The 27,906-nt window shown below is 38.7% G+C and overlaps 1 protein-coding gene and 1 non-coding gene across 8 annotated transcripts in view; one reads left to right on the forward strand and one right to left on the reverse strand.

The window, feature by feature from the left end:
* Positions 1–27,906, reverse strand: part of EIF4G3 (eukaryotic translation initiation factor 4 gamma 3) — a 391,513-nt gene that overhangs the window by 223,822 nt on the left and 139,785 nt on the right. For all 7 annotated transcript variants that reach the window (XM_036862726.1, XM_036862730.1, XM_036862729.1 and 4 more), the window contains one exon: positions 27,172–27,300. In XM_036862726.1, coding sequence (XP_036718621.1) covers positions 27,172–27,300 — 129 coding nt within the window. The remainder of the gene's footprint in view (positions 1–27,171; positions 27,301–27,906) is intronic.
* Positions 3,234–3,306, forward strand: TRNAG-UCC. Its single transcript has one exon. It is a non-coding gene; the product is annotated as a tRNA-Gly (tRNA).

The following is a 27,906-nucleotide window of genomic DNA, read 5'->3' on the forward strand; positions in this document are numbered from 1 at the left end:
TATACAAACAGCTCATACAACTCAATAACGAAAAAAACAAACAACCCAATGGAAAAATAGACATAAGACATTTCTCCAAAGAAGACATACAGATGGCCAACAGGGATGTGAAAAGATACTCAACATCTCTAATTATTAGAAAAATGCAAATCAAAACTACAATGAGGTATCACCTCACACCAGTCAGAATGGCCATCATTAAAAAGTCTACAAATATTAAATGCTGGAGAGGGTGTGGAGAAAAGGGAACCCTCCTACACTATTGCTGGGAATGTAAACTGGTGCAGCCACTATGGAAAAAAGTATGGAGGTTCCTCAAAAAACCGAAAATAGAGTTGCCATATGATCCAGCAATCCCATTCCTGGGTTCCTCAAAAAACTAAAAATAGAGTTGCCATATGATCCAGCAATCCCACTCCTGGGCATATATCTGGAGAAAACTATAATTTGAAAAGATACATGCACCCCAATGTTCATAGCAGCACTATTTACAATAGCCAAGACATGGAAGCAACCTAAATGTCCATCGACAGATAAATGGATAAAGAAGATGTGGTATATATACCAATGGAATACTACTCAGCCATAAAAAAGAGTGTAATAATGCCATTTGCAGCAACATGGATGGACCCAGAGATTATCATATTAAATGAAGTAAATCAGAAAGAGAAAGACAAATACCATATGATATCACTTATATGCAGAATCTAAAATATGACACAAATGAACTTATTTACAAAACGGAAACAGACTCACAGACACAGAAAACAAACTTATGGTTACCAAAGGAGAAAGGGGGTGGACGAGGGATAAATCAGGAGTTTGGAATTAGTAGATACAAACTACCATATATAAAATAGATAAACAACAAGGTTCTACTGTATAGTACAGTGAACTATATTCAATACCCTATAATAAACCATAATGGAAAAGATTATGAAAAAATATATATACATACATATATATGTATATATATATATAAAAGTAACTGAATCACTTTGATGTACATCAGAAACACAACACTGTAAATCAACTATACTTCAATAAAAATTTTTAAAAATTAAAAAGATACTTGGGTCTCTTGGTAAACATGCCACACTGGAAAACTTACTATGAAGAAAATATGCTTTTAGGAATTATGAAGTGTATTCATAAATTTTCCAGTAACAGACCATTCATAATTGTTTAATGCTACAAGAAATAAGGGAAAAGTTGGATGTGTTTTTTTGGTAAGAAAAGGTATGAGGAAGGGAAATACATTTTGTTGAGGAAAAGAAAGTAATTTTGTTTTAAAGCGAGGCTGATTGTTTCAGAACAGGAAAGTGGAAAGATAGAACAAAAACTGAATGCAAATAGTAAGTTGTAGAAGATTTGCGGAAAAGGAATCTTTGAAAAAAGGAGCTTTATGTGTGGTCAAGCTGGCTAAATATTATAAGGACTTTAAGAATAAGGTTTAAAATCAGTGGTGTACTTACATAAAACTAAAACTTAATTTACTTTCATTTGCTCAAAGAACAAAGTCTTCTTAGAATAGTGGTCTGCTCCTGATAAAAGACTGTGGAAGTCTTTTCCTTATCTTTAATTAGTCTCCTTAGAAACAAAAATTTGTAGTTTACCAAAATTCTTTTGTGTTTCATGTTGTCTTAACCAAGTCTTTGATTATTAAAGAAAACTAAATCTTCTCAATATTAAAAGTTGTAAGTTTCCCTTACAACCACTTAACCTTTTGTATTTGTCTTTGTAATCTTTTATTACTTTAGTCAAATAGATAATTAAGTATCATTTCATAGTGATCTGTGGTCCCACTGGATCAAACGTCCAAAACCTTTTGATATTTTTGACAAACTTCCCAAAAATCAGGTTCTAAATGAAACCCTTTTTTTTTTTTTACCTTGAACTAAAACTTTGGGTTCTCCCAGAGGGCCCATGGAGAATCTAAAAAGATTTGTCTCTCACCTAGTAAAACGTTGAATGAATCAGTCTTATTTGATATTTTAAATTACATATGAGGCTTGTCATGTAAGAAGGATTACTGAATATTTTTACCTTATTTGTATAGGTGTATGTTAATATAACTGTTCAAAACTGTATCAAATTCCTGAAATTCCAAGATGCCCTGGTATAATGTTATTAGTCATAATTTTTAAATGTATGTCACAGAAATAAGCAGATTCCCTTCTCAGTCCCATTATAATGAACTCTCATCAGATCTTTAAATGGGCATTTTCAAGTCTTTGCCATTTATAGGCAGTTACTGCTTTATTCTAATGCTTTTATAAATATGTTTCATCTTTAAAGAAATTCAGGACTCTGATGGGTATTCTGGAACACAGTTTTTTGATAACTTTAAAATCATAATACTGAACTGGGTAAGGATTTCTAAAACTCCAGTTGAAAACCGAATGCTTTAGTGTTTTGTTTTCCACATGTAAAGGGTCCTTTATTTTTCCTCTTCTCCTTTAAGCTATCTATAACTTACAGCAATTTGGTAAAGTGTATCTTCACAGCAAAGGTTGAAGAATTTATTTTTTTCTATCTGGTTCCCCCCAAATTCTGAAACTTTCATTAAATACTCCTGTTTTTCATGTATATATTTGCATAGATACAATGTATGCATATTTGCATCGGTTTTACCAGAGTCTATTCTCCTAGTAACAGGATGCCTGAAGCACCTGGGTCCCGCTTCTTTTGATCCACAACTGATAAAGGGAGACATAGTTCCATATTGTAAAGGTCTAATTGCTTCCATTTAAAAAAACTATGCTCTGGTAGAGTGTAATCACGAGAGAAGAAAAATATATCACACTCTATACCCTGAAGATTTTGTGTACTGGAAAAGACACCTCCAAAAGGGCTCTCTCCAGCCTCACTAGAAGGACCCCTATCAGATACTGCTGACTAATCCTCATGCTGCCAAACTCCAGGGAGCAGACTCCTGGATCCATATGTATCACCAGAAGAAGACACTGAACCCCAACTGGATCTGCACATCATCTGACAACCTGAATATAAAGCTCACTAGGATCTGAATCAGATGACATCTGAGGGTGACAGCTTTCCCAAGATGTCTGGACTAGGCCTATATAGCTTTCTTTCAATACTGTTTCGTACACGTTTTTCTCCCTCCCTTCCATGGAATGACAGTGCCCTCATCTGAATTTCCCAATCCCTTGCGCAAGGCGGAAACCTCTCTGATTGCTGGATTTGCCATCAGAAACCTCAGTCCCCAGCCTTCCCTGGTGGTTTAGTGGTTAAGACTCTGCACTTCCAATGCAGGGGGCCCAGGTTCGATCCCTGGTCAGGGAACTATATCCCACATGCAGCAACTAAGACCCAGCACAGCCAAATAAATAAATAAATGTATTTTAAATCCATTTAGAATTTTAAAAAAAAAGGAAACCTCAGTCCCTCCAAGACAGCAATGGCCCTTTGGTTCACCCTATAAGTGATTTCACTGGAGTTCCAGATGCTGTTGTTTGTCCAAATTGTTCCACAGTACCATTTCATAGAGTCAGGGTGCTAAACCCACCTAAACGTATTCCTTGCTTCATTTTGATCCAGCCCTGGGATAAGAAAACAAGATCTTTTCAATATTTGCATAAAAAGTTCTATGGAGGTAACCCTCTCAGTGTGTAACAATGTAATATCTGAGCCTTGGTAAGTAATGCTAATGCCTCTATACCAATGAATGAATCCATAGATACTATCACTTATGTGGGGGCCTTATGTACTCCCTCTGGTTACACTTTCAGATTTGGAAGTTTGGGGAATGGCTTTTAGGCGTGGGCAACTCATTGCCTTGATAACTGGAGAATACAAGGACAGTGTGCCTGTGTTGTATTCACTGTCCTATTCTCCCTACATACCGAACAGAAGCCTCTCATTGGTCCATCCCATTAATCATCTATAACTGCCCTAAGCAAGAACTTACAGGAAGTGTATGTGATTCTGGCTTTGCCCTCATAGGGAGAGCTTTCTTCCCACAGGTCAGACTGAGTGCCAATGAACAAGTATCAGGAATTTCTCCCTGACGCTAGGTGATTTAGCTGACCCCACAGCCAATTCAGTTTTAGCTCAGGAACAATCACTAAACTCACTGGCCAAGGTGGTTTTGGATAACTGCAGTGCCCTTGATTACCTACTTGCTGAACAAGGAGGCCTCTGTGCAACAGCAAACGCCTTTTGTTGTACATGGATAAATACCTCTGGGGAAGCAGAGACCCAATTTACATAAAATTAAAGAGCAAGCACATTGGTTACAGCAAATTTCACCTGACAACCAACTGTCATTTATTCAGCTGGATACCTCCAGGTCTAGGCTCCTGGTTTAGAACCCTCCTGCAAACTGGTTTTAGAATGTTGTCTTTAATTCTGCTTTATATATTGGTTTTTAAGTTTGGTACCTATTACTTATTGAACCTTTCTAAAAATGGCATACCTAGTAAGATGATGCTAGCTCAGCCTTCAAGATAAATTCTACTGCCTACAACCTTGACTAAATATGAACTTTTAACAAGAAATGCCTGAGAGTTCTCCCTAGTACCTTTTCCTGTTACTCAAATGCAACCTGATGAGGGTTCTGATTTGTGTATAATACTTCCCCTTCAACAGGGGACATTACAACCAAGGAAGGGCCTTCCTGGCACCGAAAAACAAACCACTACATGTGGAAATTCTGACTCTTGATTAGTGATGTTTTTGAGGAAAGATCTTGATCAAAAGGGGAAATGTAAAATTAAAGAAACCTCAGCTAAAACTGGAGTCAGGATAGACCTGTAGGGGGAGCTCTCACGCCCTGCCATGCATCATCCATTGCTCCAAATGGAAGAACCATAGGCCTCCATCTCCAACAGGACTGTGTCTCTACTTTACTATCCCACAGAGAGAAGAAAATATCTCTCCACTCCACGACAGCCCAGCCAATCAGAGGCTGTAGCAGCCCAACCAATGAGAAGTCTCTATACTTTGGACTCCTAGATTCTTCCAATGGACTCTGTGTTCTCACAGCCCTTCCCAGCTCTCCTTTTTCCGCTACAAAAGCAAGTTCCCCTTCCTTGTTTTTTGGATTTGCCTATGGTACACCATGACCTGCATTTTCCAAATCGGGATTCCTCTGGCTATTCCTGAATAAGTCTGCCTTTGCTGGTAAAATAACTGGCTATTATATTATTAAAATTGACAGTGGCAATCCTTCATTGTCAGACAATGGTTAACATTTTTTAGTAATAAAGTATTTTTGAATTAAGGTATGTACACTTTTTTAGACATAATGTTTTTGCACATTTAATAGGACTACTGTATAGTGTAAACATAACGATTTTTATTTTATTTATTTATTTTTGGCTGCGTTGGGTCTTCATTGCTGCGGGCGGGCGGGCTTTTTTCCAGTTGCGCAAGCGGGGGCTACTCTTCGTTGCGGTGCGTGGGCTTCTCATTGCGGTGGCTTCTCTTGTTGCAGAGCACGGTCTCTAGGCGTGCGGGCTTCAGTAGTTGTGGCACGTGGGCTCAGTAGTTGTGGCACGTGGGCTCAGTAGTTGTGGCTCACAGGCTCTAGAGCACAGGCTCAGTAGATGTGGCGCACGGGTTTAGTTGCTCCGTGGCATGTGGGATCTTCCCGGATCAGGACTCGACCCTGTGTCCCCTGCAATGGCAGGAGGATTCTTAACCACTGTGCCACCAGGGAAGTCCCTAAACATAACTTTTACATGCACTGAGAAATAAAAAAATTTATGCAACCTGCTTTATTGTGATATTCATTTTATTCCAGTGATCCAGAACTGAACCTGCAGTATCTCCAAAGTATGCCTTATATGTAAGGATGTGAATAGATTATATGCAAATACTATACCATTTTATATAACAGAAGTAAGCATCAGCAGATTTTGCTATTATCTGTGGAGGGTGGTCCTGTGAAACAATCCCATGCAGATACCAAGAGACAATTGTATTTTACATTTTATAGCACATCTCAATTTGTACTAGCTGTTTCAAGTGCTCAAAAGCCACAGGTGACTCTAGTGGCTATTATAGTGAACAGTGCAGGTCTAGACTATGTACATATGGGTTGCTGAATATGTGTTCATATACGATTGTTCTGGGAAAGTGAAAAAAGGGAAAAACAGAGGATGAATCCAGGAGCCCACAGCAACAGTCTAATGGGCCAACAAATGAATGCTAGATATCCTCATGGTAAATGGCAGAAAGTAAAATGGAAAAGTAAACTGTGCGCCAAATGCTAAAATCCTTAAAGAGTGTGGAAATTTGCTCTGGAAAATTAGCGATGATAGCAATAAGGAAAGCAGTATACACATATGCTACACATGGGTCATAGGTCAAGGACCTAGACAGAGTAATGAAGGGCCAGAGCAATGCTGAGCCTGCCTTAAAGAAAATTTTAAAACTAATAATATCTACTTGAAAGGATTTCTGGAAAGTAATGTTACCTAAATTTCCAGAGATTAAGAAGACAGAGGGATGGTGGGTGAGCACATGGAAAGGGTGCTAAGGAAGAAACCTGATAACTAGACCATTCCAGAAGGTCCAGTAACAGGATGTTAGCAGAGATTCTACAAGCACTCTAACTACTATGGAATAAAAATATATGCAGATAAGCAAATAAATAGCAGAAGGCAAGTTTCCTGATTCTAGGACTAATAAGCTTCTTCTGGAGCTTAGAATACATAGTCACATAAACTGGACTATTTAATCTTCTCAGAGAAATAAATGGCTTAAATACAGAGTTGGCAGTTTATAAGGAAACTATCTTGCTTAAACTTTGCGAGGTGGTCTTTTCCAAATAAGCCCATTTGTGCCTAGCACACAGTATGCACTCTACAAATATCTGGCACCCAAATATTTATGGGAAGAATGGCCTTCTAAGAAAATCTAGCTATTAATTCAAACAGATCATCGTAACAGTAAAACTGATAAGTAGGAAAAAGTATATTCAAAAAAAATGCTTTAAAAATAGGTTTGAGAAGAAATCAAACTACATAAATCCTATTTACCACAAAAAATTTATATGGACTCCTAGATCTTCTTTATTAGCTCCAATTTTTTCTGTCAGCCATAACACTGGGAATACAGCACAGGCGTTTTTCTGCAGATCATTCAATTTCCTATAATTTTTCATTTTCATAAAATTCCAGCAAGATGATAGACATGAAAGATGAAAAACAATAATGTCTCCCCAGACAAATTCTCATTAGGTTTGTCTTATTACTAGTTAATCTTTGGTAGAACTGTTCATTCCTGATGTCATGGCTCATCTGATAAACTTTTAAAATGTACACTGTAAGTCTAAATCAAAGCATGGCTCTAATAGATGATTTGGGATAAATCTGAATCAAGCTTTGGCTAAAACAAAATACAACTAATCTACCCAAATACTAATAGATAGTACACCATCTCTCCTCCACCCCCTTCTCCCATTCTTGTCTTGAAGCAGAACAATTCTTGTTTAATTTGATTTAGTTAGAAAAAACATTTCAGCTGTTGAAATAAATGTCTTATGATACTGATTACAGTAAGACACCACAAAAATAATAACCTTTGCAGAAATTCCAGGTCATCATATCTGGTATGATTTTCAAACACTTTCATCTTGAAATCTATTGATATTAAAAGAGTTACTAACAAAAAGTAACACCCATCGATCAGATGTCATCTTTAATTTCTTTTGCTATGTATTCTACAGAGCAATGAACAAATGGTCAAAAGAAGAGTTAGAAGGTTGTAGAGAAGTATTAGTGAGAGGCAAAATACAAGATGGTATACCTAAACCAAAAACTAATAACCTGTTTTAGCACTTGGACTTTTTTCCAAATACGTCATAACACAATGAGGACTGCTTCTCAAAGAAGCAAATAACAGAGGTGCCTACTGAACAGAATTTTTCCTTTTTGTGTACTATAATGTTTGCTTGACAGTTCACACTGCTGAATGACTTTTGGAAAAGTTCACAGATGAACCTGTCTGTGTTTCTAGACAGCATCAAGGTTATTACCATGGTTTTCTGAGTGATTACCCTGGGATTTCTAAACCACTCTACATATCAGCTTTGCCTGAGGTGTGACGTGTTTTTTTTTAAACAGTATTACAGGGGTAATAAATACAGTGACAGTCAAACTAATAAAAATTTAACAACATTAAGTGATAATGTTAAAATACCTATGTAACAAGGCCGGGATTTCAGTAATGATGAATACAGCTGTAAATTGGTATTAAAGATTTTAGAATAAGTCCCAGAAACGTATGATACTGAAATACAATGCCAGGGTAGATAAGAATTCATTACCTAAAATTAATTCCCAACTTTAAAAAAGAAAATGTTAGGACTTCCCTGGTGGCGCAGTGGTTAAGAATCCGCCTGGCAAGGCAGGGGACACAGGTTCAAGCCCTGGTCCGGGAAGATCCCACATGCCGCAGAGCAACTAAGTCCGTGCACCACAACTACTGAGCCTGCACACCACAACTACTGAGCCCGCGTGCCACAACTACTGAAGCCCACATGCCTAGAGCCTGTGCTCCGCAACAAGAGAAGCCACTGCAATGAGAAGTCCACGCACTGCAACAAAGAGTAGCCCCCGCTCACCGCAACTAGAGGAAGCCTGCGTGCAGCAACGAAGACCCAACACAGCCAAAAATAAATACATTTTTTTTAAAAAAGGTAAATATTACAAAGCTACTGTAGCATAGGAAAAGCAATGGACATTTATTAAGCATCCAGCATGTGCCAGGGCCTTTGCATCTGTTACTTGATTTAACTTTCATACCATCCTGTGATGTAGGTATTGTTATTTCCACTTAGATGGCAAAATTCCACTTGGAAGGAGGTTTAACTTATCCAAGATCTCATAATTAATAACTGGTAGAACTGGGATTCACAGCCAGGTCTCTCTTTTTAAAAAGAAACTTCACGGGCTTCCCTGGTGGGCCAGTGGTTGAGAGTCCGCCTGCCAATGCAGGGGACACGGGTTCGAGCCCTGGTCCGGGAAGATCCCACATGCCGCAGAGCAACTAGGCCCGTGAGCCACAACTACTGAGCCTGCGCGTCTGGAGCCTGCGCTCCGCAACAAGAGAGGCCGCGATAGTGAGAGGCCCGTGCACCGCGATGAAGAGTGGCCCCCGCTTGCCACAACTAGAGAAAGCCCTCGCACAGAAACGATGACCCAACACAGCCAAAAATAAATAAATAAACAAATACTTAAAAAAAAAAACAAAACTTCACTTTCGATAATGCAGCCTTTATACTCTAGCAAACTAAGAATTCTTTTCCACGGCTTGTATTTTGGATGTGGGAGTGGAACTCTTCCTCAAAAAAAAAGAAAAAAAAAAAAAGTCCAGACTATGTGATCAATCTCTGTTTTAAGGTAGATCAATAGAAAATCTTTTTTGGTACTTTATCACAGTTCAATTGTTGGGCTGTTCTCAAGGCCTCTTCAAGACGTACTCCCGGAGAGACATTATTCATTTCTAAAAGCAATCTCTTTTCAGCCCCAGAAACATGGCTGCTAGAAAATTAAAAGGGCTGTATTTTAAATGTTATCTAACACAAATACTGCTCTTACTTAATTGTCGCCTTGGACTTTTTAAAATGAATGTTTTAGGCAACTCAACCATTCATTAAGTCATAATATGTGTTTTATTCTGCATTAGGACCATCCAATTACTCTTACTCTTTGTTACCTCAAAAACAGATATTTAATGAGCACTACCCTATACAAGCTGGAGTGCACTTTAATGTCACTCATCACCCATCTCAATACCTGTACTTGTCAGGCCACTCTTTCTTCAGTCCAACTCTAGAAATATTTACCATAATAAACAGAATTTTAAAATCAGACAATTTTGACAAGTAAACTGATTTCACATCATACTCTGTAAAATGAAATATTTAATACAAAAATGAACCTTAACATCTCACATTACATTTCTTTAAATACCAGGGACAGTATTTCTTTGTACCTAACCACCACCATGACTCTATAAAAAAGCTTATTTGTGGGGACTTCCCTGGTGGCGCAATGGTTCAGACTCCGTTCTCCCAATGCAGGAGGCCTGGGTTCAATCCCTGGTCAGGGAACTAGATCCCACATGCATGCCGCAACTAAGAGTTCACATACCACAACTAAGGAGCCTGCGAGCCGCAACTAAAGAGCCCACCTGCTGCAACTAATACCCAGCGCAGCCAAATAAACTTTTTCTTAAAAAAAAAAGTTTATTTGTGGATTACATTATGATAAAATTCAGACCAGAAAATGAGATCACCTGCCAGAAAAGGCAATAAATTCTATATCAATATAGTACTCAAATGGTTTTTAAAAATCTAAATCCCTGCCACAATATCCACAAAAGACTTTTTCTGGCTTTGGAATTCAATCTTAATTATTTAATTCATGATAACAGTACCACTGAGAAAAGATTCACAGACCCCTCCTCAATATAAGCCTTCCTTAGAACAAGCTCTCGAAGGATGTAACAATAGAGTATTTGGCTCTTGTTTAGTTACGCTTGTACCGGTAAAATAAACCTCTACTGAATTATACAAAACAGTTAAGAGCACCAGCCAGAAAAAAACTTCTGTTTACCCAAATAAAGCACTGCAAACAGCCACAAAGTTACACTTTTAGAAAATTTCATTTAGAGCCATTTCCATCCCCAAAGATTTAGATAGTTACTTACATTCAGGCATTGTACATGGGGGAATAAATTCTTACTGTCTTAAAAAAATTGAAAAACACTGTACTGCAGCTTTAAATCTGAAAGATTTGATCTGTTGAAGCCAAAAGCCCCTGCTCATACTCTGCTTGTATTAGGATGGTCAATTATACAACACCTGTCAGGAGAGAATTTGATTCAATCCTCAAAATTAACTGGTATATATTATCAATATAGTAAAAACTATTTGAGTACAGACTGTAATGTAAAGTATATTATCTGTAAAAAGTTAACAGTCCCCTGTAGATACTAGATAGAAATGGCTTCTCAATCACCAGAGCCACTTTCCCTAAGTTAAGAAATTCATTATGTTTGTATGTGGTCTAAAAAATGGGGAGGCTTTCGGCTCCTTTCACTGAAAAGCACTTACTTTCAGCAAAGAAGACCTACGAAGTCTCACTTAGGCAGTGGGTATTCCCTGTTGCACAGCTCTGTTCTCATCAGAATTACCTAGGCCTCATCCCAAGCAATTAGAGAACCTCTGGAGAATGGGACTCAGGCATCAGAAGATGCTAGTGGCAGCGAGGATTGAGAGCCACTGATCACTTTTCCATTTCTAAGCAGTGACGTTATCTTAGTACAGAAAAATACTGTACTAAGTTTACCACCATTTCTATATTCTTTACACTTAGTTCGACATTTAAATGCTATGGTTTTTTGCCTTTCACAAGACAACGATGGGCTCATATAATAGGATGGCTTTCACAATATACCTAGATCTGACATACTACTTGTGTTCCCACAATAGTAACTACACTATTCAAAGCTCAGCTCTTCCCTACACAGCATAATAAAAGCCAGTTCTCACCCCAACCCTAGTACCAGTTCTCCCAAGGCTACTGGGCTAAAAGTACTGACCTGCCTAAAGGAGAATTCAGTGCCTGGTTCACTGAATTCCCAGGTACCAAAGGTATTCTATAATCTGTGCACTGCTGGTTCTCTGCTTCCAAAGTCAATTATCTGCTACTCATCATATCTCCTGTACCTTCTACTGCTAACTACCACTATCATTTCTCCTACTTTCCTCCCCCCATTAGCCTCACTTTTATTTACTCTCTGGTTTCCTGACAGTTTCTTCTTATACTTCTCATCTAAAACATCCCCAGCTAGAGTTCCCATTCCTCTCATTTGTCACACTGTACATAATCTTCACTCTAGGTCCTGCTGCTCCCGTTATGACCACTTCCTCCTCCCCTAGTTCTTTGTTTTTTTTTTTTTTTTTTTTTTTGGCTGCAATGGGTCTTCGTTGCTGCGCGCGGGCTTTCTCCAGTTGTGGCGAGCGGGGGATACTCTTCGTTGCAGCACTTCTCATTGCGGTGGCTTCTCTTTGCTGCAGAGCACAGGCTCTAGGTGCGCGGGCTTCAGTAGTTGTGGCTCACGGGCTCTAGAATGCAGGCTCAGTAGTTGTGGCTCACGGGCTCTAGAATATAGGCTCAGTAGTTGTGGCTCACAGGCTTAGTTGCTCCGCGGCATGTGGGATCTTCCCGGACCAGGGCTTGAACCAGTGTCCCCTGCATCAGCAGGTGGAATCTTAACCACTGCGCCACCAGGGAAGTCCCTCTCCCACTAATTCTTGAATTTCAGATTTAGACATGTGTCTCTACATTTAAGAACCAGAAGTTTAAATATTGTGTGGCTGAATTTTTATAAAGCCCAATTTTGCAAATTTATGTTCCCCAAAGATGTTTCATGTTGAATGTTTAAAAAAAAAATCACATCATACTATTTCATAAAAACAATGTTATAAGTGGTGGTTGTATTCCCAAAATTATTAAAGCCTATTTCGTCTAAAACGAACCTGAAATAAAGTACTACGATGAATTATGAGAAAGCTAGGAAGAATGTCAAGAGCTGGGACCTGAAGATCTAGACTCAATCCTTTACAAATGGTGCTGTTAGGGAACTGCTGACGGAAACCACAAGCCTTGGCCAGGCCCACCTGCCTGAGTTGTCTCATAACAGGAGGTCCTGATAAGGAACATGGTGCTGCAGCTGAAAACTAACTGGGAGAATTCAGGAGGGGGCAAAAGAGGGAGCAGACAACCAACCTCCCAGAGTCCTTCTCACTGGAATCCATCTTGGCTGAGATATGCGCACAGCACCAGGAAGGACCCTGAGTCACACTATGGGCCAAGCAAGATAACTGGCCAGAGACAACCTGGAAACTAACCCCATTGCCATAAAACCTGAGACTGTGAGCCACGTGGCAGAGCAGTTCTCCTGGGTTCCCTTACCCTGCTGCTCTCCGCCCAGGCGCCCGTTTCCAATAAGTCCCTTGCTTTGTCAGCACATGTGCCTCCTCGGACAATTCATTTCCGAACGTTAGACAAGAGCCCACTCTGGGGCCCTGGAAGGGGTCCCCCTTCCTGCAACACTGCTACCTGTGGTATCTGAAGCAAATCATTTCACTTTTCACACTCAACATTCCCAATCTACAAAATGGAGATAATCATATCTATCTACAGGGTTATTGTAATGATAAAATAGGTACAGTGAAGTAACTGAGAAATGCTCTGAAAACTCTAACCTATAAGGCAATCTACCATCAAGATATTATCCTCAAATACATAATCTGATAATAGGAGTACACAATAAATACTAGTTCACACTGTTATAATTCAAGTTATATTAGGAAGGACAGCTTTTAGTTTAAATTATTTCTAAATGTTTCCAACGGTCAAGATCCTCCTACACTCACTGTCCCTTATCTACTCAAGAGTTGAAAAAAAAAAAGAGTTGATATTTTTTAGGAGAAACTGTCCATCTGATTCCTACAGCATTAGATCTACTTTTAGAGCTTGTTACAGCAATAGCTTCTAGTGCGAGACTGTCTTTTTCAAAGACCCTCTAGGGATGGTCATTCTTCAAGAAACCTATATTCCTTAAGGTTTTTTGGAGTAATTCAAACTATGCAGAACACAAAGATTTAGTGAAGGATGCCTTTTGTATGCATCCAGCTTTTTGATAGCTTTCATCTTCTCTATAAGTTATACAAAGTTTTATAGTCCCCTTTTCTAATATGCACTTCAACAGTGTTTTTCCTCCTTTGGTTTTATACTTCCTAATTTCATTGCTGCTGAAGTTAAGAGACAATCACTCAAAATCAAGGAGAAGACAGTAGAATAATGCCTTCCAGGTCCTTGATACTTATTTCTTTGCCTGTTGGCCAGCTGCCTGTCCTTTTGCTACTTCCCTCCCTTCTTAAATGTTGCCAACTGGTTATGTAAATAAGCCAGCTGGCTTCTGAGTCATCATTCTTGTATTCAACTTCTCTAACTCCCAAAGTGAACCTTGATACACTCTTTGAACCCTTAACAGCCCTTGGAATTTTTCAGTGTCTTTTTGAACATGGCAGCTGGACTTTCAGTGATTTTTCTCACTCCAGTGGGATTATTATTGGCAGCTGTTGGTCACCTACTAGTAAGTATTTCCATCGTTCCTTCCAAACATGCCTGTCCTCCTGATAACTCAATACATTTTTCTCTAAACATGCTACTATTTCCTGAAAGGAGAAAATCTCCATGTGTGTAAAATTTTAAAAGCTAAGAAGAAATGCGATAGTCTACACTGCATTTAGTGTAAAGAAGTAACTGCTGATTTGGCGATGGTTTCTTGGATATGTCATCAAAGACACAGACAAGAGAAAAAACAGATAAATTAGACTTCATCAAAATTAAAAACTTTTGTGCAAAGGACACTATCAACAGAGTGAAAAGGCAACTGATGAGAGAAAATATCTGCAAATCATGTATCTGATAAGGAATTGAGATCCAGAATGTATAAAGAATTCCTACTACTCAACAGCAAAAAAACACAATCCAATTGAAAAATGAGAGGGGCTTCCCTGGTGGCGCAGTGGTTAAGAATCCGCCTGCCAATGCAGGGGACACGGGTTCGAGCCCTGGTCTGGGAAGATCCCACATGCCACGGAGCAACTAAGCCCGTGTGCCACAACTACTGAAGCCTGAGCGCCTAGAGCCTGTGCTCCACAACAAGAGAAGCCCCCGCTCACCACAACTAGAGAAAGCCCGCGCACAGCAACGAAGACCCAACGCAGCCAAAAATAAAATAAATTAAAAAAAAAAAAATGGGCAAAGGATTCAGACATTTTCTCCAAAGAATACATACAAATTGCCAATAAGCACATGAAAAGATACTCAACATCACTAATCGCTAATGACATGCAAATGTTTTACAGACACACACACACACACACACACGAATTTCCTGACACCATCATCAAGTTTGCTGTTATCAAAAGGAGCATATTCTGAATGACAGTAGACACAAGTTGGCCATTCAGAACTAGAAATACTATAAGGAGAGTTAGTTACTACTATATAAAAGCTCTTGATTCCTGGTATTAAAACAGATAAAGCAGTGTGGCAATTTATAGCTAGTGTTTACAGTCAACAACATCAGAACGAGGTACACTATGTATGCATATGAAAATAAAACCTACAATCCTTAAATTACAACATAACAGCTGTGAAATAAAAGTCATATTTTTATGGCAAGACGAGAAATTTAAACAAAAAATCTTCTCTGCCCTTTGGCCTCCTCTCTTCCCCTCACTGTGCATTGGTGTATCTGCATCACCAAACCTTTCCCATCAGCCATAAAGAGCAACATTCTCTTAGCATCAACAAGACAACACCTTAAGAGACAGCATTCCTTCTTGATCTTGTAAGGGGTCACATGACCCATCACGATGATGATCTGGATTATTTAAACTGTCAGTAATAGGGCATTTGATGTACAGCCAGCCCTCTGTCTCAAAAAACATATAACTAACTGTCCCTTGACTTCTAACAGGTGGAACAGTTCTCAGAGCCTTCTGAGATGCTGTTCCCGAGTTGTAATCCTGAAATTTGGCTCAAATAAAATTTCCCGTTTCTTTCTTAGATTGATTAATTTTTCATTGGTACAGTCTTCCATTGAGATCACTGGTTATTTTCAACTTTTCCTATCTTCTAATATATGCCTTTAAGTCTACACATTTTCCTCTAAGTAACACTTTATGCACATCGCACAAATTCTGATACAAAGTGCTGTTTGTCATTCATTTCTAAAGATAATGTTTTCTATTTTTATTTTATCTTTAAGTCAATAGTTTTTTAAATTTCCAAATAAACTGATTTTGTTATTATTTTTACTCCAACATTACGTTTAAGATTATGAAAAATATTATGAATAATTATATGTATTCATATTATGAATAATTATGTTCAACTAAAATAAATTATAAATCTGATAAGCTTTTTTAAAAACAGCAGTTATATTCTGTAGAGTTTCAACTTAAACATAATTTAGACTTTGTCTTTCTTTTGTTGTTAAGCTCTAAATTCTATAGAAGTATATTTAGAAAAAAATATAAATATGATTGGAATGTAACATTTTTCTCTGTAGCCTAACATGATTAAATTTTATAAATACTCCTTGAGTAGCTGAAAAAAAAAGCATAGTCTTAACTGAATTAGAAAAAATTAAATTAAAACAGATTTATTAATTATTATTTCATTCAAATTACTCATAGCCTTTGTAATAGTTTCTCTAACTTGAATTGCTAAAACACCTTCTCTATTTTTTTTAAAGTTTGATAATTATGATGTTCAAATCACTGATATCCTCAATTATTTTTATCTTGGTTGGTTGTGTACAAAATTTCTCTTTCATACATATATTTGAACTATATATACATTCTTGTGCTAATATATATTTATATAAAAACAAGTTTATTATCTGTGTCATTTATCTGTATCAGGGATTGGCAAAGGATGGCCCTTAGCACCTAAGAAAGGGTTTTACATTTTTAAAGGGTTAAAAAAGCAGCAGCAGCAGCAGCAAAAGGTCATCTGGCCCCAAAATATTTACTATCTGGTCTTTCTAGTTTGCTAATGTACATCAGGGGGTGGCAAATTTATTCTGTAAAGGTCCAGACAGAAAATATCTTAGGCTTTGTAGGGCATAAAATCTGTAGCAACTATTCAACTTGTCAATTGTAGCACAAAAGCAGAATTCATAAATAAATTAGTATGGATGTATTCTAGTAAAACTTACCAAAAACAGGAGAGGGGTCAGATTTGGCCCTTGGGTCATAGTCTGCCAACCCATGATCTATATGGTTACTAACTAATCTGTCCATTTTTCTGAGATGTCAATCTCCCACACTGATTATGAATTTGTCAATTTCAACATTTACATTTGCTTCATATATATTCTGAACCAATTATTAAGTATATAAGAATTTGTAAAGTTACATCTTCTAGAAATTAAAGTTTTATATTGTAGGAATTATCTCTCTCCCATATAGTTTTTTGCCTTGCATTCTATGTTGACTTCTAAGGCTGCTTATACCTGCTTTCTTTTTATTAGCATTTTCCTTTTAATGTTTTCCTGCTTTTGTTTTTAATCTCTGTCATGTTTAAATGCATATACCTAGATTTCAGTTTTGACAAACTGAGTGACTATTTAATAGAGGAATTTAATGTCATTATTATTACAGTTACCAACAATGTTGTTTTACCACATTTACTTTTCCCTTTAAATTCATGGGATTTATGGTCCTAGCTTATTCTTTATTATTAAGGTAACGATATAACCTTTTACCATTATTTGTGCCCATTACTTACCTATTGTCTTTCAGCTCTAATCCACCCTGTAAGTAGAAGGGTGCTTTCACCTCCTGTTAGTATGGCTCCAGACACCAACTCCATTCAGATCTCTAGTCTCTGAAAGCCAGAGATCCAGCAGCAGACAGGCGTGCACACCTGATATTCAAAGTACTAGCCTCGCCTTGCTCTCTCACCTACTGAGTTTCTGACAGCCAACCTGCAGTAAAACTCCCTTCTCACAAGTCTGACCAACAGTCCCCTAAAACAGGGGTCCCCAACACCCGGGCCACAGACTGGTACCAGTCCGCTGCTTCTTAGGAACCGGCCACACAGCAGGAAGTGAGCTGCGAGCAAGGGAAGCTTCATCTGCCGCTCTCCATCGCTTGCATTACCACCTCAACCACCCCCCTCCCCCCGCGCACACGGGTCCATAAACAACTGTCTTCCACGAAACTGGTCCCTAGTGCCAAAAACGTTCGGGACCGCTGCCCTAAAGGACACTTCTCTAAGCTCCTAGGTTCTCACAACACCACCATGTCTCCTCTTTCATTCCCTCAGCTCTAGAGATGTTAGCTGCTTCCTGTAGTTATTAATCTCTGGATTACTTCAGTGTCCCTTTGAGAATCAATCAGCTAGTTTAACAAATTCATGTATTAGATCCCCTCTATTTGAAATAGTGCCGTTTCTTTTTTTCCTGACAATACTTTAACAGCTGTACTGCTAAGCTAATTAGGCTGTCATGTTGTCAACTATACTAAACAGGCAGGTCAAAATTTTGGAACTAAACTGTAAAAGAAGATGGGCAATTTTAATGGTGATGAGGAGTAATAAAATTTGAGGTAATAAACAGTCTTGAATAATATAGCGTAGTACCTGAAAATGGAGTATCACTGACAGGAAACTGAGAAGGAGATTTATTTTGCTGGTGAAATACAACAAAATATTGGCAACATAAATTCTTTCTTCTACATATCACCTACTTAGGTACCTATGGAACAAAACACTTGGCAGACAGTAAAGATACCATACAAGAGTGAGAGAATTCAGGTAGCTTGAGAGTTTATCATTCCTCAGAGAGGAAAAAAATGAGGGTTCATCAACCAATGAAAACTTTACAATCAGATCTAGCCCTTCCTATTACTTAATTATCAGCATCACTGGAAATTTGAGGAAAAAAGGACAGTAAACTAATATATGCATTAAGGAAAAAGTTTGTTAGTTTGGTAAGTAAATTAGAACACTTTATTTTCTTAACAATCAATCTATAATCTTCTTTGTTCATAGTTAATCAATTCTACTTGCTTTAAATATAACAACTTCTCCTTAACTCTTCTTTGACAGAATTTAAAATGACCTACCACAAAGCTATTATACATGATATGTGTGTTGTCTGCTTTTCACTGAGTATGGAGTCACTGAAATTCAAGACTCTTAGTTCTATAAAGATGCTAGCTTTCTTTCTTTTTTTTTGGTGGGGGGGCAGGTGGGGAGGCGTGCTGTGAGGTTGGTGGGATCTTAGTTCCCTGACCAGGGATTGAACCCCAGCCCTCAACAGTGAAAGTGTGTAGTCCTAACCGCTGGACCGCCGGGGAAGTCCCAAAGATGCTAGCTTTCTTATACTTCAAGTAAACTTTCTCATTTGATCACTGATAAAAAACAAATAAGCCTGTATTAAGCTCATCCTCTCCCTTCTCCCACATCCATGCAAATTGAACTCCCCCCCTCAATTAACCTGGATAAGAACATTTACCTAGGGGCTCCCCTGGTGGCACAGTGGTTGAGAATCTGCCTGCAAATGCAGGGGACACGGGTTCGAGCCCTGGTCTGGGAAGATCCCACATGCCACGGAGCAACTGGGCCCGTGAGCCACAACTACTGAGCCTGCGCATCTGGAGCCTGTGCTACGCAACAAGAGAGGCCACGACAGTGAGAGGCCCGCGCACCGCAATGAAGAGTGGCCCCCGCTCACCGCAACTAGAGAAAGCCCTCGCACAGAAACGAAGACCCAACACAGCCAAAAATTAATTAATTAGTTAAAAAGAAAAAAAAGAACATTTACCTATATGCCTGATTAAGCTCGGGACACTATTCTACATGTCTATGGTACTTATCCCCTCTGCTGACCTTTCTCCCAGTAGTCCTATCTGCCCACTTCCCCCATAGCTCTCTGAATCACATAAATGGTGCTATAGATGGAGGTGCCTCCCTCGCCCCCTGCAAAAAATTCATAAATTGAAGCCCTAACCCCACAATGTGATGGTATGTGGAGATGGGGACTTCTGGAGACAATTCGATTTAGATGAGGTCATGGGGGTGGGGCCCTCATGATGGAATTAGTGCCTTTGTAAGAGACATCAGAGAGCTTGCTTGTCTCTCTCTCTCTCTCTCCCCCCCACCCCCTGCCGTATGAGGACATAGTAAGGAGGCAAGGCAGCTTTCTGCAATCCAAGAAGGAAGTTCTCACCAGGAACCAAATCAGTCAGCCAGCACCTGATCTTGGACTTCCTAGCATCCAAAAATGTGAGAAATGTCTGTTGTTTAAGCCACTCAGTCTATGGTATTTTGTTTTGGTAGCCTGAGCTAACTAAGACAAATGGAATATAAATTTTTGCAGGAAAAATCACAAGCACTCTGAACTGAATAGTCAAACCACTCCATTTCTTAATTCTCTGTTCTATTTCCCATCCCCTGATTTACTGGCACATGCTAATTTCTGTAGGTGAACTGAGGCTGCAATTTTCAAAACCATAAAAATCTGAAAAAATAATGTCACAGCTAGGTAAAAAACAGATTGGTGGAGCAGAAATGAGTTTTTCTTCTAAAACTACGGGAAGTAAGTGAAGTAAAGAGGTAAACCTGCAAGGGAAACTCTGGAAGAGGTTTTGCACTACCTATTAAAACAGATGAGTGGTAGCTAGAGAAATCAAGAAGCGCCTCCCAGGATGTGTCCAGAGGAAATAACTCCTTAAACGTGAAACAGATAAAATCCTAAACCTTTTTCCCCCTGACAGAACTGAGATGAAAATAAACAACATCATCAACAAAAAACTGAGCTTACACCAAAGACAATGAAAAAAATGCTTGTGAAATCACTCAGTTCTTACAGATTGGTTCTTAGAAAATTCTTTCTTTTTCTTTTTTAATTAATTAACTTATTGATTAATTAATTAATTAATGTTTGGCTGCCTTGGGTCTTCGTTGCTGCACATGGGCTTTCTCTAGTTGCGGCAAGCAGGGGCAACTCTTCATTGCAGTGCATGGGTTTCTCACTGCGGTGGCTTCTCTTGTGGCAGACCATGGGCTCTAGGCGTGCAGGCTTCAGTAGTTGTGGCACTCGGGCTCAGTAGTTGTGGCCCGCAGGCTCTAGAGTACAGGCTCATTAGTTGTGGCACACGGGCTTAGCTGCTTCGTGGCATATGAGATCTTCCCAGACCAGGGATCGAACCCGTGCCCCTGCACTGTCAGGCGGATTCTTAACCACTGTGCCACCAGGGAAGTCCCATCTTTGGTTTTTAAAACTGTGTTGAATTAATGTAGAATTCATTTTTAAAACTTTCACTCTTCACACTTAGATATTTCAAAATATAGGTTCTAGTCTTATAGATTTCCCAAACAGAATCTGAAACTTGGTGTTTAGGGTACAGAAAGTCTGAATAATAGTTGCACTTAACTATCATTCTTACAACAAAACTTAAAAACTAACCACAAATATCTTGAAAGAAAATCACTGGGAATTTTTTCTAGTTACATGCAATGCAAAGAGAAGCATAATCAAACAAATATGCCTTTAGGCATATTTCATGGTAAGCTATAAGACTGCATTAAAGATGAAATTTGGAAAACATCTGGTGAAGTCCTACTTTATAAATATGGTTGCAACTGTTTTTGTTAATAAAAAAGACAAAAGAGCTAAAATTCTCTATCAAATATGACCACATTAAGATAAATCTCAAGAATCAGAGAAAAGAGCTTACCACAATTATTTAGCATATATTAGATGAAACCACAGGTATAAATGATTTAAATTTTTATAAGCCTTACTTTTATACTAATGACATTTGTAAAGGTATGTTAATTTGTAAACTGCTTAATGACAGTATTTGCTGATGAAATTTTCAATAGGTATAAATTTTTAAGTATGTACATATATTATCAACTGAAGAAAACAAAACAGAAGATTTGGCAACAGGACCAACTAAATGCAGTCAGTACTGCAGTTTCTGGAGGCTACATCAAATCTTCATGTGCCATGAATGCAGCTTCCAAACACCAGTCACTTCAAAGACTGCTTTAGACAGCCATAATATGTTCCATGGGGGAGAAGGCTAGTATAAAAAACAATAAATTTTGCTTTGCTTTCTTTTTTTAAGGAATGTCAACATTCATCTATTTCAACAATGAAATGTGAAAAACATTTTCAAAGCTTTCTCTACTTATCCTGGTTAGCAACGCTGACTGTCAGAGTTGCCAAACTCAATTTATTTTCTTCATGAAAGACATTTTAAAAATCAAAAAAAGTATAAAAACTTGCTTGCAGTAAGTAAAATCACTGTTTAACTTAATAAGAAAGATAAAGCAGTTTGCAAAGTCTGAAACAATCCATCAATCAACAACTGTGAGGCAATAATGAGTATTTTTCCTTAGTAAAACAAGACCTCTGAAAGGAAAATGAAGTCTGGAAGTTGGATAAAGTAAAAAGATTGCAGGAACCATGAGTTGTTTAATCATATTCTTTTGTAATAATGAAAATAGTAATGTTAAAATAAGTACCATGATCAATCACTACTCCTCAGTGAAGAAGTCCTTTGCTTACTAGCATTTCCAGAGACAATAAAGAATCTAACCAGTGGATCACATACCATCACCATCTCAGTCCACTACTTAACATGACCAAGTTGATCTCTCAGAAAAAGAGAGGAACCAAATGAACAGGAACAGTGGGTGGAAAACATGTACCACTCCACTTCTTTGGCATTATTCTGAGCATGTCTTCTCAATGATTACTGTGAACATAGCTTAAGAGTTTAGACAGGGATACCAAGAGAAAAAAGAAAAGGACTAGACACTGAACCTGATAATCAGGGCCAGTTTGGACTCCTTATTTTGTAATTTAGCTCCATTATGAGAAAATTAACTGAGTTAAAACAAATGTGTACCAACAATCAAGCAACAAGCATGAAACACTTATGTTTTGCTTAAGTAATTTAAGATAATTCAAGTAACAGACTTCCGATATTTTTTACAAGACACAAAATGAAACCATGCAAAGTTTGCTTAATTTTAAGTATAAAATATAGAATTCATAATGTTTTCATGGGACTTGCCTGGTGGCACAGAGGTTAAGAATCCGCCTGCCAATGCAGGGGACATGGGTTCAAGCCCTGGTCCAGGAAGATCCCACATGCCGTGGAGCAACTAAGCCCACACGCCACAACTACTGAGCCTGTGCTCTAAAGCCCGCAAGCCACAACTACTGAGCCCGAGTGCCACAACTACTAAAGCCCGCACGCCTAGAGCCTGTGCTCTGCAACAAGAGAAGCCATAGCAATGAGAAGCATGCGCACCGCAAGTAAGAGTAGCCCCCGCTCGCTGCAACTAGAGAAAGCCGGCACGCAGCAACGAGGACTCAACACAGCCAATAAATGAATAAATAAATAAATTTATTAAAAAAAAAAAAGGACATGTGGTTAAAGAAGTTTCTTTAATCTTTTCTGCAGTTGATTTGAATCTAATAGTTCTGTGTGTAAGAATAAACCACACTATTTCCAACAGAAAATGACCAAGCCTGGCCTCTACTTTTATCCTGGAAGGGATAAGCAAAGACCTGGAAGACATCTCAAACTCCTGGAGAGAGCTTCTAAATTTCACACTAATACCAGACAGGTAGCCAAATTAGACACACACACACACACACACACACACACACACACACACACACACACACAATATCCTGAAGAGAACCAAGTCAGGCACGAAAATAACAAATGTCACTTATTGAAAGCGTTAGCATGTCCTGTTCTGAGGCAGAATTTTATATAGTCTTCATAACAGTCCTCTTAAAGAGTGGTAGAATTCTAATTCTCTCCTATATAGCAGAAGAAGAAACCAAGTTCTAGAGATATCAAATAATTTACCCAACATCATATAACCAGAAAGTGACAGACCAAGTCCCAGAACCTGGAGTCTGTTTTGACTCCAAGCCTATAATTCTTTTCCCTCTATTTTGAAGGTTCTACTTTCCATAATGATCTACAAACATGTCAACTATTAAACCTAAGGAGGGACTTCCCTGGTGGTGCACTGGTTAAGAATCTGCCTGTCAACGCAGGGGACACAGGTTTGAGCCCTGGCCCAGGAAGATCCCACATGCCGCGGAGCAACTAAGTCTGTGCGCCACAGCTACTGAGCCTGCACTCTAGAGCCCGCGAGCCACAACTACTGAGCCCGCATGCCACAACTACCGAAGCCCATGCACCCAGAGGCCGTGCTCCGCAACAAGAGAAGCCACCACAATGAGAAGCCTGCACACCAGAACGAAGAGTAGCCCCCGCTCGCTGCAACTAGAGAAAGCCCGTGCGCAGCAACAAAGACCCAACACAGCCAAAAATTAATTAATTAATTAATTTTAAAATATATATAAACCTAAGGAGACTGAGTTTCCCACAGAACTCCCCATTTTTCCAGGTATGCCAATTTAGAAAAACTTCCTCACTCTGTAAACAGATGTTAAGATATTGTTAGGAGACAAATGAATCCATATAAGGCTGTCTCTGTCTGAAAGGCAGGGGATAAAAGGGGGGTAATAAATCAGATGTGAGTTACTGGGTTCATCCATCAGATTAGGAAGATAACAAAACAGACCACAAAGGGTAGCAAGATAATATTTGGTGACCCTTCTCCCTGGAATTCATGTACTCTGACTTCTAAAAGAAACTAATAAAATGGCATACAGAAAGGCATTTGTGGGCTCGACAACTGAGACCACTGCTAGATCATCCTTTCTTAAATGCAAACTATGCATTTGCAAGCAGCACCGTCTTTCAGAACACTTAAGGGCTTTGGGCCAACTGCTGGGGTCAAATCACAACTGGAAACCGTAAAAATTTGAAATGGAAAACTAAGCTATTCCCCTTATGTGCCAGTTATCGACTGCTTGCCTTTCAGCTCAAAATTCAACTTGTCTGCCAGTACAGTGAAAATGGATCTGGCACAATGTAAAGCTTTGTCAGTAGAGGGCACTGTGAAGATATTGCAGGAGGAAAGGGTTTTGCTTCCTGGTTCCTCTAGGCATGCAGAGCAGGCTCCTGCAGAACAGACAGCTTCTCCAGAACCTGACTTCCCCAGTGCCCAGCTGCTCTAGAGGGCGCAGCTTCTTCAGTGTCAGGATTCTGCTGCAATGTGCAGCAGCCAGCAGTACCCAGTAACTAACAGCTACCCCTGGTACCCTCTCAAGCCATTTTGCAGCAGAGTGCCTCCTAGAAGAAACAGTCCCGTGAAGAGTTTTCCCTCAGCACCTTAGAAGGCAGAATTCTGGAAAGTTCCAGAGGGTGGATTTCTAGTAAGTTCCACTGATGTGGCACCACAGCAACTTCTCTACCATTCAGAGAACCACATCGTGCCAGATCTCAGCCCAAGGTGGGGGGAGCAGTCTCCTAACGGTAGCGTGAAATAAAGAGGCACAAGGTTGGACAGGCCTTTTTTAGATTTTGGAGAGAACATACATTACATTTGAGTGTGATACACCTCGACCTACCTACAAAGTCATCTGGGAGGTTTCCAATTTTGATTGAGGGAAAGGACAAAAGGAGGCTCTGCAGTAAGTTTAGGCTGTAACACAAGCTGCTCTACCACATGGGACCTGTGATCCAGCAGATTCAAGGTTACCTGAAGTGCCTATGACAGAGATGCTATAAGGAGCCTCTAGCCATTGTGCACTGCAGCAGCTCTTTGCTAAAGGAACCGGTGCTACAGAAGCCAGCTTTCCTCAACACTCCGTAAGATGAATTTCCAGCAAATTCCAGAAGAAGGATTTCTAGTACGTTCCACTGGTATGACACCACAGTGACTTCTCTGCTATAAGGTATGCCACAGCCATGCACTCTCTGGTAACAGGGTGGAGAAGAAGGCTCTTCCATGGGGACTCCATCTTGGCCCCAGGAGAAGCAGCTACTCCTTATATTTGTAATTTTTATATCATTTAGAGTTTTCTTTCTTATTAGCCAATCCCTCAGTACTCCAATTCCCTATTATATTTAATAATTCTTTATATTAAACTTTCCCTATTCAACTTACTACAGTTTTTCTTTCCTCCTGAGACTCAGACCAACATACATGATTAATAGCGTGGGTGGTTCTGTTCAGTGCCATGAAAACCAACACTAGAAACTCATCCTAAACAATTAAGAATTCATTTTGACATATTTTACTTTTAAAACTCAAAGTTAAACAAGAATGATTTAGACCGAGTTTAAGTATAGTACTAAGCCCAAATTAATTTACATATTCCTGAATAGCGCTATTTCAATCATGCTTTGGCAAGTTGTACATTTCTTCTCCAAACATTCTATAGTTTAAACTATCATTAATCAACCCTTAACTTATAATCACCAGCTTTTAGCATTATTTTCAGTAATTCTTCCTCTTATTATTCAAGCTCTTAAAGACCTAAAATATAAAAGCCCAAATTGAAAATAATGTTATAATATTAATTTTCATTATTAAAAGGAATGTTTCGTACGTGTAAATACTGACAATCTCAAACAGCTTGGTTCAAGGTTATTGGCTTGACTCTCTCTACATTCCAGTAAGAGACTTCTTAACTCTACCCCACTCTTAACCACAAGGAAGACCAAATAAGCATGTAATGGTGAGTTGGTACAAGCTGAAAGATTTCTTGGAAATGGCTTAAAATGCAGGGGACCCACAGCGACATCTTCTTAAAACAGTTTCGGTGTCTCCTGTGCCTGTTACTTGGAAATAAACTAAGGAGTTCACTATTCTTTAACAGTTCAACAAAATTTTAAGCCTAACAAATTCCAATTATCTACTTATAAACAAAAAAGCACTCTAAAATTATCAATACTAAGAGGGAAAGACAGCCATATCTTTTACGAAAGTAGAAAATAACCACCAACACTCCACCAAAAAGCGAAAAGGGAGACTAACAGATTACACATTGAAAGGCAAACAAGTGCTTTATGGGATTTTTAATGAACTTCATAGAGTCATACTCTAATTTCTAAAACAACAAAAAGGAAAACTAAATATCACTGACAGTTTATTTTGAATGACTCCATAAATGAAATGTGTAACACTATTAGTAGTCACTATCATGGGAGGTGTGTCTAAATAAATGTATGAGAGAAAATAGAAATTACTCTTCAAGTAATGTTGTATGTTTGCTTAAAAGTTTGCTTTAGAAAAATAGAAATTTGGGCTTCCCTGGTGGCACAGTGGTTAAGAACCTGCCTGCCAATGCAGGGGACACGGGTTCGAGCCCTGGTCTGGGAAGATCCCATGTGCCGTGGAGCAACTAAGCCCGTGTACCACAACTACTGAGCCTGTACTCTAGAGCTCGTGAGCCACAACTACGGAAGCCCACGCACCTAGAGCCCATGCTCCACAACAAGAGAAGCCACCGCAATGAGAAGCCTGTGCATCGCAACGAAGAGTAGCCCCCGCTTGCCGCAACTAGAGAAAGCCCGTGCACGGCAACAAAGACCCAATGCAACCAAAAATAAATAATAAATTAATAAATAAATAATTTTTTTAAAAAAGAAAAATAGAAAGTCAGCTCTGACATGGAAATTTCTTTTAGAAAAAAAAAGGTTTTTCTTACTTGAGAGAGTCCAGGGGACGATGCATGTCCCGGGGGCGTTGCCGCAAGATTTGGATGCCCCTTGTTTATTTCATGTGCTGAGTAAGGGGAAGGGGTCGGGGGTCCCGGCTGTCTTGCTACTTGTGTTACCTGTGAGGAAATCAATTTAGTTAAGAGTATTAGTAACTCAATCTTAATAAATATTGCCAAAGCAGCTAATTTTTTAAATATGGAAGTATCTGTCTCACTTTATACTAAAGTAAGTGCCAGACTGACTAAAGGCTTAAAATTTCAAAATTGAACAAATGAAATTCCTAGAAAAAACGACATGAATATTTTCATCCATTTGATAAAAGATTCTTGAAACATACCTAAAACTAAAAATCTTAAAGGAAAAACTATGCTAAATGAAAAACGCCAGACTAGAAACTATATACTGTACGATGCCATTTATATGATATTTTGTAAAAGGAACTAAAAAGAAATAAATGATTACAAGGGAAGAGGATAACTACGAAAGGGGCACAGGGAGATTCTGGGGGGATGACATAACTGTTCTGTATCATGACTGTAGTGCAGATTACATATCTCTTTGTGCTTGTCAAAACTAACAGAACTGTATACTAAAAAAGGTGAATTTTACTTTAGGTAAATTATACCTCAATAAACCTGAACCAAAAAAAGTTACTTATAGAGCATTATCTCATTTTTGTTTTTAAAAAAGTACATCTAAATATACATGTACATGCATACATA

The sequence above is a fragment of the Balaenoptera musculus genome, chromosome 1 (genome assembly GCF_009873245.2).
Source record: "Balaenoptera musculus isolate JJ_BM4_2016_0621 chromosome 1, mBalMus1.pri.v3, whole genome shotgun sequence".
NCBI lineage: Eukaryota > Metazoa > Chordata > Mammalia > Artiodactyla > Balaenopteridae > Balaenoptera > Balaenoptera musculus.